Here is a 19,229-nt window from a genome sequence, read left to right as displayed (position 1 = left end):
CTCGTATCAAATTATGCAAACTTTCCTGCGGATGTATTCTCACTCCTCACGAGCAGCATGTTCCATGATAAAGCATAAACATAGTTTTTGTCCAGTTCGGCTTTTTATACGAGAAAAGATATTATAACTGTTTTAACTGATATTTATTTTTATTTAAATTTTCTTGACAAAATAATTAGTGGTGCGATAATTTTGTCCAGGAGTTTATTTATTCAAATAGAGTCGTAAAAAAATAAAAATGAAATCGTGAATTATCTTCGGAATTTTTGAAATTTCAAAAGGGCGTTTATTTGAGTACCGTTTAGTTGCGCAACTTTGCCTCAATTTAACCGACCTCGTATTCCTTCTAGTTTACGAGATCCCAATAGTGAGGCTCGAATTTGGGACACTCTGTACATTGATTTAACTATGTATTTTAGTCTAACTCATTGTTAATATCAGAAAAAAAAATTCTTGAGAATTTAGCAGACAGCAGGCGCGGACTATAAATAGACTGCTTGCAAACGACATATGCTGCGTTCTCAACTTGACAACCAATCGGATGCTGGATTCACGATATACAATAACCCCACATCAGATTTTACCGCTTACCGCTAAATTATAAAAAAAATAAATTCTAACTTTTTCAAATATTAAAAGAAAATAAAGTAAAACTAATCATAAATTGCCGAGAAACAATACATGCCGGAAGGTATCGTAATTTGCTGATTAAACTATATTATTTGTAATTTTTTCACTTATAATATAGGTACATTTTATTTCCTGTTCTTCAACTATTCACGATGGCATTAACGAAACCACAAAACTGCTATTTCCCATTGAGTATTCCAAGACACTTCGCATTCACACCAGAATCAGCCAAGAAATTAAAAAATACATTGCTCAGTGATCAAAGGTTGTCTGTCGAGAACTTCAATAAAGGCCTGGAAGTATGCAAGGATTTAAACATTAAAAAAATCGATTTGATTACTGCCCAATGTTACCGAAACTTAAGCAATTTTAAACGAAATTATTCTCATAAAACTCATATTGAATCATCAGAAAAATTTGTCTTAACTGAGCTGTACAAAATAATTCCAAACATTTATTTTGGGTCTTCGAGAAATAGGACTCAATTTAATAAAATTGTCAATAGGATACTAACACAAAGTTATGGAGAATGTGTACATTTATCCTTTTTAATTCAGGGTTTTAACTTGGATTCTGTTCCTTGGCTTGATTGGTAAGTTTTCATATGATATACATAACACTAATTTTAACCGCAGACTTATTATAATTAGTTATCCCGATTCAATAAAGTCAACAAAATTGATGTCCACCAATATACTGCTGATGCAGACAATTGTAAAGCCTCTAATTAATTATTGCTGGTATTTCGAAAAGGATATTAGGACTACTGAGGCTTGGCTGGTACCTAGAAGTAAGTTACTCCTAAATATTGACTCACAAAAATGTTATATGAACTCTTTTAGGTCAAAATGATTCTTTTTGTGACCAGAACCTTAATTTAGCCATTAGACATGGGTTGCTAGAACATGTAAATGATATACAGAGTAAAGATGTTTTGGGAAGGTTATTATTTACAAAAAAAGGACCAGAAGGTTTAGATTATAGACCAATACTATGTCAAAGTTATAGAGGCAAAAATAACTATTTAAGGAAAAAATTAGTTGCAGTTATTAATAGTTATCAAATAGGGATTGAACAGGATCTGTATAAAAAATGGGACAGTTTTGTGGAGTTTAATTTAAATAAATCAGCCTATTGTGGTCACCAAAAAACCTTTTATGGTAAGGACATGTAAATATTTTTTTATGCAGGGTGACAAGGTTGTTCTATGCTATACTGCCATCCTTAGTTAAAACATCCTAACTTGCAAATCGAGATTTTATGAAAACTAATATGCAGTCCTTATGTTTTGAAGTAATTCCCTGATTTTTTTTTATATGCTTAGAAATTTGCTTTTTACATTTGTGGGTAAAGTTTATTAAGGGACTAGATTCAATATTCGGTGAAATTTTAGAAAAAAAAGTTAAATAGGACTTTTTACCTTAGGAAAGTAATTATAATAAAAAAATATATATGTATATATTTGGACTGATTTTTATTAAAGACACAGGAGTTACATTTCAAATTAACATTATAACTAAATTACTCACTAATAAAACATTAGAACATTAAAAAAAGGATGAAAGTAAATCATGAAATCATTATGAATGGAAATCAGTTACTCAAAAAGTACTTTACTCTTACTGGAAATCTACATTTTCTTTATTGTCAGTATCATTATTTTGGGAAACAGCTAATTCCTCCAGAATATCATTCGGTTAGCCGGAATAATAGGACATAGCTTAGAAATCAGATCTTGTTTTCTTTTTAATTTTACACCTCGACATTGTGTTCGGCAAGAAGGTTTTGGTTCTTCCAAAAAGCATTTTTGTAGTACAACACATTTTATCCCCTTTTAAAGTGCAAATGTACCATATCAAAAATATCAAATCCTTTATTAAATCCATAAAACATGTAGTTACAACAATACACATTTTTTATTACCTATGTGAGGTGTGGATTTTGTCAGTAAAAAAAATTCTAACTTAATTAAGTATACAATTAAAATATTTATAAAATTTAAAGCATTCAGTCACTTATCCATTCATACATCCATTCATGTCATGATTTATCAAAATATTAAATTTAAATATAAATAAAAAGGCAAAACGCGAGTACACAAAAATTAAATAACAAGAAAATATAACATTCATTCACAAATTAACTCATGCACTAATACACAATACTAGATGAGAGTTTCATTTAAATTTTCAGCCATATACTCATGAAGAGAATAAAAGGCCTTTTCTTGCAGATATATTTTTAGATCTTTTTCTCTGAAGTTTATTGGGAGTTTATTCCAGACATCTAAGATACTATGTACCACATTTTTCTTAACAAATGTAAAATTTGGTTTACAAGTCTTGAAATTGTTTTTGAACCTAGTATTATGCGGAAGTTGCCCTTTCAGATTCTCAAAAAAGATTTTTTTGTCAAGGATAAATGAAACACATTCATAGATATAAATAAAATAAAAGGTTAGGATGTTATGATTAATAAAATATGGTTTACAGGATTCCTGATAGGGTAAATTGAATATAGTTCTCAAGCACCTTTTTTGCAAGATAAGAACTCTTTCAGAGTCCGCCGAATTCCCCCAAAGAATTATACCATATCTGACTCTGGACTGTATATAGGCATGATATGCTGAAAGGGAAGCCACTGTACCCACCTCCTGTGTTATTAGTCTCAAAGCGAAGCAATATCTGGACATGTTTGCTGCCACCAACTCAACATGGGCACCCCAATCCAATCTTTCATCCATCATTACCCCAAGGAAGTTAGCTGACTGCTGTGTTCTTATCTCTGTCCTTCCAATTTGCACTAGAGAGCTTTCACTAGGCCGTTGTTTAAAGTTTAATATTTGCGTTTTGTTGACATTCAGCAGAAGATTATTTATGCTAAACCAGTCTTCTAGCAATCCAACAGTTTGGGCCACTTGATTTGCACACTCCTGATCTGTATTTTTGCTGCATATAAGACTTGTGTCATCAGCAAACATAACCATATCATCATAGACGTTGGTGTAGATTATATACAGCAATGGTCCCAGAACGGACCCCTGAGGCACATCTTTTTTTATTTCTTTGTAACCAGACTTGAACTGTCTACCATCACTCATTCTGTCAACTACACACTGCCTACGGTTTGACAAATAGGACTCTAGAAGTTTAAGGGCAACTCCTCTGATTCCATAGGCTTCTAGTTTTTTAAGCAGTATTGAATGGTCAACACTGTCAAAAGCCTTGGATAGGTCAAGAAAAATTGCCATTGTAGCTTTTCGATCATTCATTGATTTAATAATTTTCTGCAGTGCTTGATATATAGCCCTAACTGTTGATCTGCCTTTTCTAAACCCGTTCTGTAATTCTGTCAGTATTTGATGTTTATCAAGATAAGTTTCAAGCCTGGTGTATATAATTTTTTTAAAAACCTTGTTTATATTGGGGAGCAGTGATATTGGACGGTAGTTTTTAGGTTCAGAGGGATTGTCTTTTTTGAAGACCGGTTTAACTAGAGCAATTTTGAGAAGTGTTGGATAGATACCCTGTTGAATTGATAAGTTTATGACATGAACTAGTGGCCTTGTCAATTGCCCTGAAATCTGCTTTAAAAATGAAATAGGAATGTCATCATGACCTGTTGATCTCTTGTTTTTTAGTTGTTTTATTGTGCACATAAGTTTTGGGAACATTTTTTTGAAGCTTAAGCTTGGATGAACAATCTTTCCATTCAAAAAAGTTTTTTATGTTCATCTCTTTTACATGGACCTTAGATGAGTTTTCTTTTTCTACAGCCGATTTAAAATCATTAAAATCGAATACCTTACCGTACCTTTTCAATATTTGTTCTATCTGGAACGAGTCCGCGGACAAAAAGTGACCAGATTGAAAGTATTTTATTTCCAAATTCTCCAGTTCAGTCTCGATAGAGTTTACAACGTAAAGAAAAAAAAATAAAGCCCAATTTTTGTTTTGAGCTGCACAGTCGTCAAGCCGGATCGTAACATAAATCTCTGTTATATAAAACAAAAAGTTGAAATTAAATATTTCTTATTTCGACCCGCAACCCCTTTGTGCCATATTATTGCCACTTGCCTAGCACTTTTCGAATATGCCCCTACTGGCACAAATGAATATTCTACAAACGGAATGCTACTTAGGACATTTTAACTTAGAAAAAGATAGATAGGACATTTTAATTTGGGATTATCGTCTTTTCTGCACATCGAACAATATATTTAGGTGAATTTAAGGCATAAAAAATTTAGTTAGGACTTTTTAATTTAGCCAAGGAGGTAGATACCATTTGATAGGTTAATAAAATGTAATAAGCCAAAAAAAGAGAATTTTGTTTGTAATTAGGACGTTTTAACTAAGGAGGGCAGTATAGTTCTAGTTATAGTTCAGGATAAATTGCAAGACAGTTATTAGCATCACAGAAGTTTAAAACTAAACTGAAACTACTTACAAATATACTTATAAACTAATGATGTTAAAACATCAACAAGTATCAACTTCATTACTATATCTTCTTATATACTAATGATGGTAAAACTGTCTCATAATTTGAGTGTTACACCAAAGGTTCCAACCATAGGATTAAAGTTCAGGATAACATAATTAAATCAGGCATATTCAATCATAGAAGGTCTTCACTCTATTAAATGTTTTTTGACAGTTTAGACATATATTTATACATTTATTATGTGGGTTCAAAAATATTCAACAATATACCAGTACTATTACAAAGTTATTTTTTCAGTATAAGATCTAAAAGCATAATAAATTTAGAAAGTACCCAATACCTAATTATTGAAAAGAAGAAGAAGGTACACTTAGTCAAGTGTTTGGAATAATTATGAAGCCAAACTATAAAATATGTCGTTCATTAATCAATTCAATCTATGTAAATCTAGTATAGTATTTATTGTAAACTGTATCTAGTTTTATCTATGGAGCTCTGAATATAATAAGAAGGAAAAAGCAATTTTATTTCACAAATTTGGGTTTTTCTTCTTTTCACATTAAAAGAAAAAGAAGTTAGGCAGGATTCTGATGGAAAAAGAGTTAGGGGAGGATGGGGGAATAAGATACAAAAAATTAAATTCTAACTTTTTCAAATATTAAAAGAAAATAAAGTAACTAATCATGAATTGCCGAGAAACAATAAATGCTGGAAGGTATGGTAATTTGCTGATTAAACTATATTATTTGTAATTTTTTCACTTAAATTAGAATTAGGGGAATAAGAAACATGAAATAGCCGCCCTGGTCGCGGTTTTAAAGATATGTGTCTGTAATTTTTTTTAGTATGTATCTTACTTTAGGGTATATTTGGAAGGGCACCAATTCACTCTTCTCAGTTGTACATACAAAATTTGTATTTGTTTCTTATTACCCAATGTAATGTTTTCTTATTTCCCCATTTGGGGTAATAAGAAACGGTTAGGTTACATCCCATATATTAACAGTTTAAGTTGAATCGGGGTATTAAGATTAAGGTACACTATTAAAGTGTATCATTTTACCCAGATTTTTTAATTTCTGGTTTACTTTTTTTGTCCGCCCCCAACAAAAGTAAAAAAAACAAAAGTGATGCTTAAAGTTCCAAAGCAAATTTATTTAAAATTATAAAAAATAAAGATTTTTACTAAGTATCATTTAGATTAGGCTAATGATAAATTTAAACGAAAAAAAAAACATATCTAAACGTGAAATAACGTAAAAAATGATATAAAATCATACTTAAACAAACATATTTTCTTTTTTCATTGCAGAATAGCATTTTTTAATTTGAACATAATCTGCCCTTTTAATAGTAAAGGGTCCAATGCCCAATAAATTGATAGGACCATAAAAGATATATTGTTTTTTTACAACTTGTTTGTCCTCGTGTGCTGGCCAATCAAACTGTTCAAGATTTTCTTTTAAAAATTTGACCATACAAGTGTAATCTTTGATGGAAATAATCCGACCTAAATACCAGTTGATGTCATAATAGACAGCAAAGTATTTTTCTTCTTCCAGATTCACTTGTGCTGTGTCACCATGTTTCAGCTTAACACGTAGGGTTTCTAGGGGCTGGTCATCCATATCGCTCCAGTCATCCGAAGCATCATCCGATTCCAATAGTTTTGGGTCGAGATCTTGCTCATCTTCGGAAGTTGATGAGTCCTCGATGGTTTTTCTTTTCTTGGATATGGTCTTTTTTGAATTTTCTTTTGTATACTTACCCCGTGTCTTTTCATCTTTTTTTGTTTTTTTTTTATTCAAAAAGGTTTTTTAGGCGTTGAGCTACCACATCTGAAGTCAGAATTTCTCCAATACCTTGCGATACTTTCTTTCTCTTTCCTGGTGCAGTTGTGTTTTTCGCAACTTCAGAAAGAGTTTCGGAAAGCTTTTTCTAATGAATAACTCAAAACTGGAGTTGCTTGTTTCTTTTGTTTCTTTAGCTTAAGAAGACCTCTCCTTCAGTCGCTTCCTGGGCTTCAAAGGCAGTAAGTCTATGACTAGGGCCAGGGATATCTTCTGGGTTATATAAAGATGGCGAAACTGACGCAACAGGACTTGGAGCGAGTTGAGGCTGGTCCTCGGTTGGATTGGTATATTCAGCAATATTTCCAGCTTCCTTCAACTTGCATAGGCAGTCTCTGGAAACTTGTCAAAATTTACAGGAAAAAGTCCCGTTGATTGAAAACCGGACCTAAGGTTCCGGGATTTGAAGGACTCTTCCCACAAAGTACCAATAAGCTCAGCAAATTATGCTTTTGTCAACAATTTCCAGGGTACTTTCTGTTATGTTCAATAAGAAGTTGATTCCAATCTGTTTTCATAGTCTTGAACACTGTTTCGTCAAGTGGCTGAATGAAATGACTTACATTTGGTGGAAATTTGACCAGTACGACATTATTTTCTTGTGCAAGTTTCACTAGACTGTAGCTAATATGAAAGATCACTCCATCAAAAAACAAGATAACCTTCTTGCGTCTTTGCTCTTTGGAAGGAATGAATGGTAAAAATAATTCTTTAAACCATTTGTTAAATAAATTCCCATCCGTTCATCCATGTTCCTGAACAGCATATCGCGTACCAGGGTATTCATATTCTGGAATCCATGTGGACCACATCTGCTTCCCAGTGAAAATTATGAAAGGCGCAAGTTTTGTCCCATCAGATGCTCCGCAGGCTAAAACTGTTGTATTTGTTTTCCCAGTTCCCGCAATATTTCTCGAGATCTTCATATCCTTTGGCTCGTGTAAAAAGGAGGTTTCATCACAGTTGAACAAGAGGCCACCATCTTCAGAGCCAATGCCTAGTTCATTGAACATTTTTGAAATGTCATCGTAAAAACGTCTGATGACAAAGGGATCCTTTCCTCTGACCCTTTGTGAGCTGAGCGCTTCATCTTTTCTTATGTCTAGCTGAGGATGGCGCGCCAAGAATCCACGAAACCAATCCTCACCAGGACCTTTTCCAGATATCTGGTTTCTATTTTCTCTTCCTTAATAAGCTGTGACACAAGTGTTAATGTCTCTTTTTTCGTTAGTTCTTAACCATGTAGCGCGCACACTCTTAGGTACTGAGCAAGGTCCTGTTCATCTTTATACCTAAGTTCAGGCTCTCGCCCACCACCCACTTTCACATCAGCCACTTTTTTGTATTGTTTGGAAAGCGTCCCAAATGGTTTGGCAAGCTTCTGTCATACGATCAGGGTCATAGGTTACCCTGATTCCCTTCTTTTTGTAATTTCTGGGCATTTTTACTTAACTGGATTTACCTGCAACAACAAGAAGGACTAATAATAATAGTAATAGGGGTAATAAGAAACAATTCCATTATGGTGTACGCGTTTGTTGCAGGGAGATCTGAGAAAAAAGAAAATAAAGGCCTTTCACTCGTCTACAAGCTACGGTATCGAAACTAATGTTAAAAAATTTCTTAGGGCAAATTTAAAAAAATATATTTGAAACGCACCACTTTGAGGTGATAAAGTTTTAGGCAGAGTTAGCAAGTCTGTCAAAAAAATTGATAAAATATACAGCAATGCGAAATCGACTTTATATACCTTCTAGTTAAAGGATTTAAGTGTCTTGTATAATTTTTTCAGATTTTTCACATTAAAAAAAATAAATGTATCTTATTGCCCCTGTTCCTTATTCCCCCATTGCCCCCTAATGCAAACGTTTGATTCTGAAATATAAAAAATCTATTATACCCAAAGAAATTTGCATTTAATGTGTCATTAAAATTTACTTGAGAAAAAATATGATACTATGTTTTAAAGTTATTAGTTATTTAATAATGATATAATACCCAATGCAATTATATAATAATTATAAATAATGAATTCATTATATCAATCCACATTTTACATAAATCATCTATTTAAATAAACATATTACAAATTATAAAAATATGTCAAATTAATATTTGATTCACCTTGTATAGCAAGCTGTGATTCATTGTTTCACTATTATAATTTTTAATTATTTATTTAAGGAGTTAAATTGGATTTGCTTGATGCATTTGGCCTGGTAGAACTGGAACAACTGAAGAATATTATAAGCAATATAAATCCACAACTTTTAACCACAAATGATAAAAAAAGCTTAAATAGGATAATTGATAAACAGTATGTCTTTGTGAGGGGCAAGAAAGTCTATAGTTGGAAAAAAGGTAAGTTCATTTTGTAATCTCATTAATAAAATGAACAAATTACAAAAACTTGAGTAGTAACGGAGGTATGAGACAAAGTTTCTCCAATTAAACATGTGTTTATAATCAAAATTTTTATTTAAAAGAAAAACAAAACAATAGCGTCTTAATAAAAGGGCTAATATTTTATAAAGTAGCCATTATCGTCAACTACTTCAAAACCTGCTGTGCTACTAAGAATTGATCGTTGGGGAAAATAATGATTACCAAAAAGGCCTTGAGAAATTGAAGCCTCTAAAGCGGGGAGTTTCAATGGTGAATTAAAAGATTGGATTTTTACAAAACTTTGCATTGGGTAGAGGTGATTGCTCATAATCTTAAGCAAAATCCGTTTATTTTTTTCAATTTGATCTACTTTGCTCTATGTGCTAAAGTAATGTGGTGAAAGAAGAGAAAGTAAACAACTGAGAGAAATGTCGTTTAGGGATTTAATAGTTTGATAATAACTTTATTTGCGTGGAGTTAATGTTTATCGCACATTACTACTTTACGGGGTTTTCGTTCGTCTAAGTGTTGAATTTTTATTGGCCTCTAGCCTAAGTTAGAAATAAAACTGAAACTTTACAAAATTATAAAATAAATGATATTTTATTCAGCTTATTCAAGAAGCATTGAATTAATTTTATGCAATGCTTAAAAATATTTCTCCATTGGGTCTTAATCCGAGCCGACCTTAGAGTCTAGAACTAGGTCCTAACTTTTCTGTCAGATACTTTTTAAGTGTATGTCTAAAGCATTTGAGTGTTGCAAGGTCTCTAATGTTTCATGGCAGGTGATTGAATACCCCACTTCCTCACTTACGACAACTTCCTTATATTTATTAGTCGTAAAATATTTAATCATGTTCCTTTTTTGATTAGGACTGTTATAGACCTTAAAAAGTTTAGGAGAGAACTAAAGAAATTTATCTTACCAAAAGCTTACTACAGCATTCAAGAGTATTTTAACGACTCATTTTAATATTTAAAATTAATTATATATCTGTTGATCAGATTTATTTTATTTATTTTTTTTTGTTATTCTTGTTTTATGTTGGTTCTCGCCTTTTCTTTTCTTCTTTTTTGGTTTTTTCTTTGATTATATAAAATATGCTTCTATGTACAATCAAAATCGATTCTGTATTCTGTTTTTGTCCTGTATCCTGTATAACCAAATAAATACTTGTATTTTAAATTCTAGGATTAGGAAGCTTTTAGCACAAGTTTGTAAACTTAGCAAATAAAGTATATTTTGACTTTGACTTTATACCTTCGTAAAAAAATTGATTTCTGAATAAGAGCGGACGTGGGAATGGGTAGTTGCAGATTGTCCCTCTGTCGTGTCACATATCTGGAGACCTCTTCTATATACTTATGCCGATTCTTCAACATGATGCTCGCAACTTCCAGTATATACACACAAATCACTGTTAAAATGTTTTCTCGAGCAAATAGAGGGCTTCAGGAATCCCGAGGTTTTGCCTTGCAAATATACCTGAGGGCTCTCTTTTGCAATACAAGAGTGGATAACATAATTGCTAGCATTCCCCCACAAGCAAATACCGTAGTGAAGACGAGACTCGACAAGGGCAAAATATACAGTCCTACCCATCTCGGTACTAAGCTCTTCGGTTGCGACCCTTACGGCAAAGCCACCAGCTGATATTTTACTGACACGATTAGTAAATTTAAGATTGTTATCAAGGATGACACCAAGAAATCTGCTGCTAGAGTGTTCAGCAACTTAATTACCGCCAATAGACACATCCCCAAGCATCAAAACCCATGTGACATTTAATTCCTACCAGTCTTATATCTCGCCACTTGACTGACATAGGCATAGTATAGGTGTAAATATAAAAATATCTCTCACTGGATGTCCCAAATTTAACTAACCTTCTATCTTTTACGGCCATCAACATCCCAACGGAATTAAGACCCTAGAATTTGGGACCTCCTGTACATAGAGTAACCTTTTCCCATACACTTGGTATTTCATACATACTCGTAGACTGATGAATAATTCCACAAACCTTCATTCATACTTTAACAAAATTACAAGTCTTGTATGAGGTTTGCTCATAATATTTCACATAGGTCCCACATTACTCCTTATTTAAATAATAATTTTATTTTAATTATGAAAAACGGGAGAGAGACTCATATGTTTAATTTTATTTATAGAATTGTCAAAACAGGTCAGCCAGTCTATTTAAAGGATTTATTTAATAGTTTTTATCATAATTATAATACACGATACATTGACAAGTTAAGAGTACCACGGTATCTAATTATCAAAAATCATTTGAGCACATTGCAACTGGGTTTTGGGATAACTTGCGAAGGGAGGTCAAGACTTTTAAGCAGCAAAATTTCTCGTTGTATATTAAAACCATATTTCTTAATGAGAAATTAGGTTAGGGTATGAATTGAGCCTGTGAAATATGTCTAAGTGTGCCCGGTGGTTACAAGTAATAATTTCATTAAATTTAAAAACACTTAACTTTGAGTATCGGCACCTTCCTCTAAGCATTTTTTTTTCCTCCAACTTGCTGTGAGCTTCGACACATATGATACGCGACCACTCTTTTTTTTAATTAAATATACTCGTTAAACACAAAATAATATATATAAGGAAGACTTTTTTTATATCTCTTAAATTTATTTTTGGTAATCTAAAGGGACTACACAAAGTCTCGGTCTCAAAAGTATTTATTAATTCTAACAGTAGGTTCCACGTACTTCGCTCACAGTAAGAGCATCATCAGAACTTAAAAATCGACTACAAACAGTACATGCTTTACGGTCACATTGTACACACACACACAGGGCGACTTCTTTCAATTTGGTATGTTTCTGTGATATACGCGGCAACATATGCATTAGGGTGCTTATGTTATCGGTTTTATTATAATCGCTGCGTAGGTCGTTTTCACCATATTGTTAATTTTTATTTTTAATTGGTGCCTAAAGTATATTTGAATTTCAATTTCAGGCTTACTCCAAGGCGCACAACTGTCCCCACTTCTTTGCGACTTATATTTAAGCCATACATACTACAATTTTTTCAAACACTTCAATCAACCACACTCATTTATGCATCGCAAGATGGACGACGTATTCTTTGTGTCAACGAATAAGAATCAGGTGTTCGAATTCGAATCGCAGGCCAGTAAAGTTTGGCTTATAAACGAAAAGAAAACTCATCAATACACCGTGCCAGATATCGACGAATCCAAAATAGTATTTTGTGGGAAAATATTCGATTTAGCTACTTTACAAACGAGCAGCGCTTTTGAAGGACAAAGCGGGGAGAAGGTGAATGTTACAAAGAAATTTAAAATTTGGAATTTCAATAAGCAGTATGACACTGGGGAGGTTTCTAAGTTTTTTAAGGATTTTATGAAGTGAGTATGTATGTCCATTTGTTAGTCATAATTCTAATATAATAATAATAATAATAATAATAAAGGCTTTATTTTCACAATTTAACAAGTTAGATTTACAAATAATTATATCCTAAACATAATTGTACAATTGTGAAAAGAGGCAAAGTCCAGGTGTAGAAAACCTATACAAATAGGTTACCTACTACCCTGCTCTACTTAACCTTAGATATCCATAGTATTTTAATTCAAGAGAAAAATCTTACAAAACATAAATAAATATATATTATCAATAGGGCATACAAGTAGTTTTACAATTTCATGAAATGGAACAAAGAACAGACTAATTTTAAAATAGCAAATAGAAAGAGGACAGATGTAAAAAGTTTGCTGAAAAGTACTGCTGGAAATAATAATTAAAGATTTAATGTTTAAAGATTCGTGGCTCCAAAGTCAACTGAACAATTGAGAATAGAGTTGTAAAGCTTTAAAATATTATAGGAAAAACTCTCTAATTTTAAATCTTATATTAGTACATGCGACCTATAAATAATTTTATTGTAAAAATATATAGCTGTCTTATAAAATAATAACCTATTATAAAAAGATGCACAGTGGACTGTACGCCTGGTTTCCATTTTAACCCAGTTCGTTGCAGAGAGTTCATAAGAAATTCTTTCATATTTACGAATTCCATAGATATACCGCAAACAGGATTTTGCACTCCTTGTGTACGGTTTTGTTGAATTTGTGTCAAGCAGTTTCCATAAACGACATCCCCATAGTCAAACACAGACAGAACGAGAGCGTTACATAAAATTGTTTTTAATTCCTGCGACAGAATGAGTCGATTGCTATATAATAATTTAAGTCTAAGGTAAGCTTTTTGGATACAATGAGACCAAATAAGACCAAGATTTTTTATATTTTCCTTTATTTCTAAAGACACATCACCTACCCTAACATGAATTTAATTTTTAATAATTTGTATTTTTAAGACCAAATATTAACAAATAACACTTGCTTGAATTTAGATAAAAAGAATGTTGTAGGGAAATAGATCTTAAGTTTTCTAATTCGGTATTAATACATTAAAGCGACTCACGAGCTTGATCTTTAAAAAATGAGCAATATAGTTGCGTATCATCCGCGTAGTAGTGAATTTTACATGTTTTTATTACTTTGTTAATATTTGATGTATATATGGCATATAATAATGTGTTTATAACCAATCCCTGAGGGACCCCGCAGAAAATATGCTGTGAACTAGATCGCATCTCTTTTAAATCCTACATAAGATAAAATTGCCAATAATAAATTATGATCTATAGTATCGAAGGTTTTGGTGTAATCTAAAAGTGTTAAATTTGTAATTTTTCCCATGTCGAGGGCCCTCAAAATATCATCTGTTATATATGTCAAAGCCGTAGACTAGCTATGGCCCTTTCGAAATCCAGATTGCACATCTGGTAGTATTTTATTATCTTGAACATTTTCAGTCATTTGGTGGTTAATTTTTTTTTTAACACCTTAGCCAAGCAAGGTAGAACACTAATTGGTGTTAGATCCTTATATTCTTTTGGGTCACTAGATTTGGGCAGAGGTGTTATTATAGCACATTTCCATTGATTTGGAAAAGTTGAATTTATTAAGCAATAATTAATGAGATGTTCTATATTATAAGGCAAAAGAAAAGGACAACAAATAAATAATCCTTATATCCAACTCATCAGATCCTATCGCTTTGGACTTAATCTCTGAGATTAATTTAAGAATTTCCATTTCTGAGACTGAGATAAATGTCAAAAAAGATTCTGAGTTTTCCTTAAAATTACTTTTGTAAAAATTCACGACATCTTTATTATTGACTTGGTTTTGTGGAATAACGGACATTAAAAAATTATTTCATTACGATTTTTTAAGAGATCAGGTATTTCAGTGTTATTTTGTTTAATTCCATAACAATATTTTCGTAATTCCTGCCAATAATTTTTCGATTTTGATAGTTCATTATTTAGAAATGATTTTTTTATTGTTTTAGAGTTAGAGTTGTCAAATTACGCAACCTTGTTTAGTATTCCCTATTAGTCTCAGTTCTTCTTCTTTTATAAGAGCTTTATTGTCACGTAGTAAATTAGGTCTTTCACATTATCAAGCCATGGTTGAGATTTTTTTGTTATACAGACTTTTTTAAGGCACTAAGTAAGACCATTAGCGTTCGGATGTTATCCGTAAAAAAGCTTACTTCGTCAATACCTTGAATATCGTAGATATTTCGCGGTATAGACTATAAATCATACTGAAACTGGGTAATATCGATGCTTTTAATATCTCTGTATTCAATAAACTTAAATTTAGTTTTTTTAATGGGGTATTGATAAATCACTAAATATGAATTCATGATCAGAGACTTTTGGACCTGGCAACGTACCACTATTTATATGGCAGTTAGTTAAGCAGTTGGCAGTTGCAGCACGTCAGATTAGTACAAACATTGCTACACACACAGCGAATCACCCATCTATCCACAAAACCCAGAAGCCCCAAGAACAAACGGCGGAGAAAAACGTCGACTCGTCCCCCATCGTCAATGGGGGGCAAAACCCACGCCGAAAGAGAAAGATAATAAAATAGACCTATCTGATGGATACCAGACGGACCGATCCACGAAAAGCGAGGACTACAGATCAAGAAGCAGGCAAGAGAGAGAGCGGGGTAAGACTTCGGACGACTCCTCAAAGTTCCTAAAGCCCCAAACAAAGCCGCGTTGCCACAAATGCAAGGGCGAACATCACTACTCAGATTGTGAAAAAGACAGAGCAACACCGGCAGAGTGTTGCAATTGCGTTGGCGACCATCCGGCGAGCTATTGGCGCTGCTTAAAAAATCCAAATATAAAAAACATAAACAAACAAAAAAGTTTCGCCGAGACCTTGAGAAAGACCAACACGGACTCTAATACCAGGAGGGCGGAGCCAAAGGATGGCACTTCAAAATCGCATATGAAACGTCCCGAGTTTTCAATCAATAATACGAGCCTCCTAAATCTTCTAAGTTTGCCTGAAGGGATGTTGGAAAAAAAATCGACACCCGTCATCAAAAAAAAACTCGAAAAATTAAACTCAAACCCGGCGTTTAAACTATTACTAGGAACCGAGATCTAAGTCCCCACAGTGTCCGTTCATTTCCTTCTTGGGTGCTCAAATCCTAAATCCCAGCCGTACTAACCACAAAACCCTACATAAAACCAATCGTCAAAAAACTCAAACATCATCCAAAACACCGTTAAAGATTGATACGTTCACACCTCCGCCCGACCTTTTCTCACCAGCCAAAAGTTCCGTAGTCTGAGGGGGCGTGGTCTGCTCTGCAGGCTCGCGTCCAATAACATCACACCCAGACCTCATAAATACAAGCAACCAAACCAGAGACAACCAAATTGGTTGTCTCCAAATCTTAATCCGACCAGTCGGTTCCTATTCTCCGAGTGAGTCACAAGTCCAAGCACCTAGATGCGACCCAGAATTATAAAAAGATGGTGCCTAATCTCGACAAAGGATCTATTCAAAAGACCGGCAAGAGCAGTACAAGCTAGTCCGGAAGTACAGTAGTTTGTGAAATTCACGTTGGATTCAATATTACTTGCATAAGACCAACATTATCTAACAAGTTAAACTCATTAACATCTTTAGCAAATAGATCACTATAGTCCAAATTAAAATCTCCTGTACAACAGATGTTAATACATATTGGGGTAAGAGAGGTAAGCATATTGTCAAACAGAGATAAAAATTTCACCGTTTTATAGATGCAACCAAAAAGATAAGTTTGTTAATTTTTAATTTAATCCATATTTGTTCAATATAAATGCTTTGAGTATATTCATTTTTTGCCAAAACATAATCAAAATAATCCCTCACATAAAAACTCACTTCTCTCCCTCCTCGGCCTATCAAGTTATAACCCGGAATTTTAACCACTTGAGAATTTATCTGTGGACTCAGCCATGTTTCAGATACTCCAACTATGCCATCATTTCAAATATATGATGTCAAAAATAATTTTTTTTTTTAGATTTGAGGCTCTTAACTTTTACTTCAGTGCCTTTGAGGTGAATACGAAGTATAACTACATCGACACTGTGGTGAAAAACATTTTTGACGGGATGATATTCGCCGCGTTCAAACTGTTTACGGCCGTTGAAAGTGTCAATTACTTGTTTAAGAAGAAAGAAGAGGCTGCAGTAATTTATGACGCCATCCATGAGGTAGTTAATCTATTTTCCTTAAAAATACATTCTTTTCTTATGCGATATAAAGGTAGTAATTATCACGATTTTTTGAACGTGAAAGTTATAAAATTTATCAGCTTTAAAGCTTTTATTTTGGTGTTTAAAAAGAGTTCGAAATATTCTTCAGTAGTGGAAAGTATGAAAAACCACATACGAAGGCAATTGAAAGTTCGTAAGTTACCATTAGTGGTTGAGCTAAAGTATTTTGGATGCATGCCAAAGTGCTTTCTCAATTATAACACGAAAAGAACACTTATTTTTAGAAATAGATTAGCATCTAAGATTATCAAGGAATAAAAGGTTAAATTATTATTATTTTTTTAATTTCTGTGATCCCATTTTGTATTGGTAATAATATTTACAAAACTTTAAAATTGATCAAGATTTCTTTTACCGTATCAGCATGCAGTTGATTATGGTGAAGTAGTGTATGAATTTTTTGGATTGATGGCCTTGTCATTCTTTTCAGTGTTACTTGTGTTGCTTTAGCTCCAATTCCGCTCTAACTTTAATTTTTTTGCTGTTCTATGTTACCTTGTAAAACCTTTCCAAAACGCTCAACAAAGCAGCTAATTAATATTAATCATTCATTTATTAGACCCAAAGCAGAGTATAAAAAAATACAGATATTTAAGGTATTTGTCCTAAAAGGCTCTTTAGACACCTGATAGTACAAGTAATACAAGGCACTGCTTAAGCTTACAAACGAGAGACATTAAATAAGCAGTGGCGAAGGGTACGAGTAGACAAGGTAGACACTGTCTACCCAAAATTATCCAGTTATTTGTCATTAATTTATTACATAATTATTTGAGGGAATTGTTGAATTCCAATTAAAAAAAAATTAACACAGAACGTAGTCGCTCCTTACTGTTATTATATAGTATCTAAGCGGTGTATTTTAAAATACAAAGTTAAAAACATTACAATAAGAATAATTTCAGTTGTACTTCGCATGTTAATACAAAAACATTCAAAAAAATTCAGCCACTCCCAAAATGTATAAAGACAAATCACTCCCATTATTCAGTTAATTCCCAATTGTTGAGCAATCAGGCTTTGCTTAAGTTTTTTTTCAAAACTAGCCAGTGAAGTACTCAAAAGATATGGTGAAAAAGAGTTTTTGCGGAAATATAACAAAAAGATCTTTTGAATATTTCTTTAAGATGTCTCGGTATGAACACTCTATTACTAAAAGGTAGAGGGCGACTGCGAGCATCAATTCTGAATTCTAGTTTTTTAAAAGCATATTTTGGAGTCTTAGAATATTGAAGCAAAACGAATTAGTGTGAAGTTTTTTTCGGTTATACGTACTAAGCCATTTTGATTTATGTAATAAAGGTAAAATGTGTTCGTGTCTACGCAAGCCCGTAAATGAACGTAAACATGAATTCTGTATTTTTTAATTCTTCTAGATTCAAAACTATCATAAACAGACCAGGCCCATAAATAAATAACATCAGCGTAAATAACGCAAAGCAATATTTTAACATCCTTTTCCAGATAATGACTGGAATATATCTACAAGGTGTCTACTATAAAAACCGCCAAACTTTAAGAGGTGATTGCAAACAAGTCATTTGCAACAAAAAAGTCGTATATCATTTTTTCGAAAAGTTGTTAGTTCTTCTGGTATTTAACATTTTTGAGTTTATCAAATTTCTTTGTTTTTTTTCATATAAACAAGAATATCTCCGTTATTCTTACCACTTACACTTAAAGTTTGGCGGTTTTTATAATACACACCCTGTATATGAGCTAAAGAGTTAAATAGGCTCTCCTTAACTTTGAAGTTATATGTCCTTGAAACCTCAAATCACTCAATTTCCAATCCCAAACTCTTGGCATGTGTCACCTTTATTGTAATAGAATTAATTCAGCTTTTTCTTTTTTTCTGTCAATTCTGCGTTTAGTTTAGGTAGAAGCAGACTCAAATCAATGTAAAAGATTCAAAATGTAAATCATGCGCAAAATTTCCAAATTTTTTTTTTTCGTGGATACGTTTTGAAGTGGGGAAAGGTTGGTAAAGAGTTCCAAATCCCCTTGAAAGTCCTGGTCAAAGTCAACAAAATTATCCTAAGAGAAAAAAGTACAGTACAGGTCCGTACGCGTTTATATTGGATCTACTCCGCATTTAGATTCTGTGAGGTGCCGATTATACATTGTGATTATATTAATTACATGATATTATACATTGTGATTATACATTGATTATATTATTGTGGCTAGCAGAGGAGGAAAGGAGTCC

General features: G+C 32.8%; 1 protein-coding gene across 4 annotated transcripts in view; it reads left to right on the top strand.

The window, feature by feature from the left end:
* Positions 1-557: 557 nt before the first annotated feature.
* Positions 558-19,229, top strand: part of LOC126746361 (adenine phosphoribosyltransferase) — a 57,507-nt gene continuing 38,835 nt past the window's right edge. The window contains exons 1-7 of one of the 4 annotated variants that reach the window (XM_050454598.1): positions 558-691; positions 749-1,222; positions 1,281-1,420; positions 1,473-1,790; positions 9,111-9,287; positions 12,300-12,711; positions 16,765-16,957. In XM_050454598.1, the coding sequence (XP_050310555.1) occupies positions 783-1,222; positions 1,281-1,420; positions 1,473-1,790; positions 9,111-9,287; positions 12,300-12,711; positions 16,765-16,957 (1,680 nt within the window). In that variant the 5' untranslated portion in view covers positions 558-691; positions 749-782. The other 3 variants (XM_050454589.1, XR_007663873.1, XM_050454609.1) reach the window with 3 other exon arrangements.

This window comes from Anthonomus grandis, chromosome 2, assembly GCF_022605725.1.
Source record: "Anthonomus grandis grandis chromosome 2, icAntGran1.3, whole genome shotgun sequence".
NCBI lineage: Eukaryota > Metazoa > Arthropoda > Insecta > Coleoptera > Curculionidae > Anthonomus > Anthonomus grandis.
Note: the sequence above shows the minus strand (reverse complement) of the source record. Positions and strands in the feature narration are given on the sequence as shown.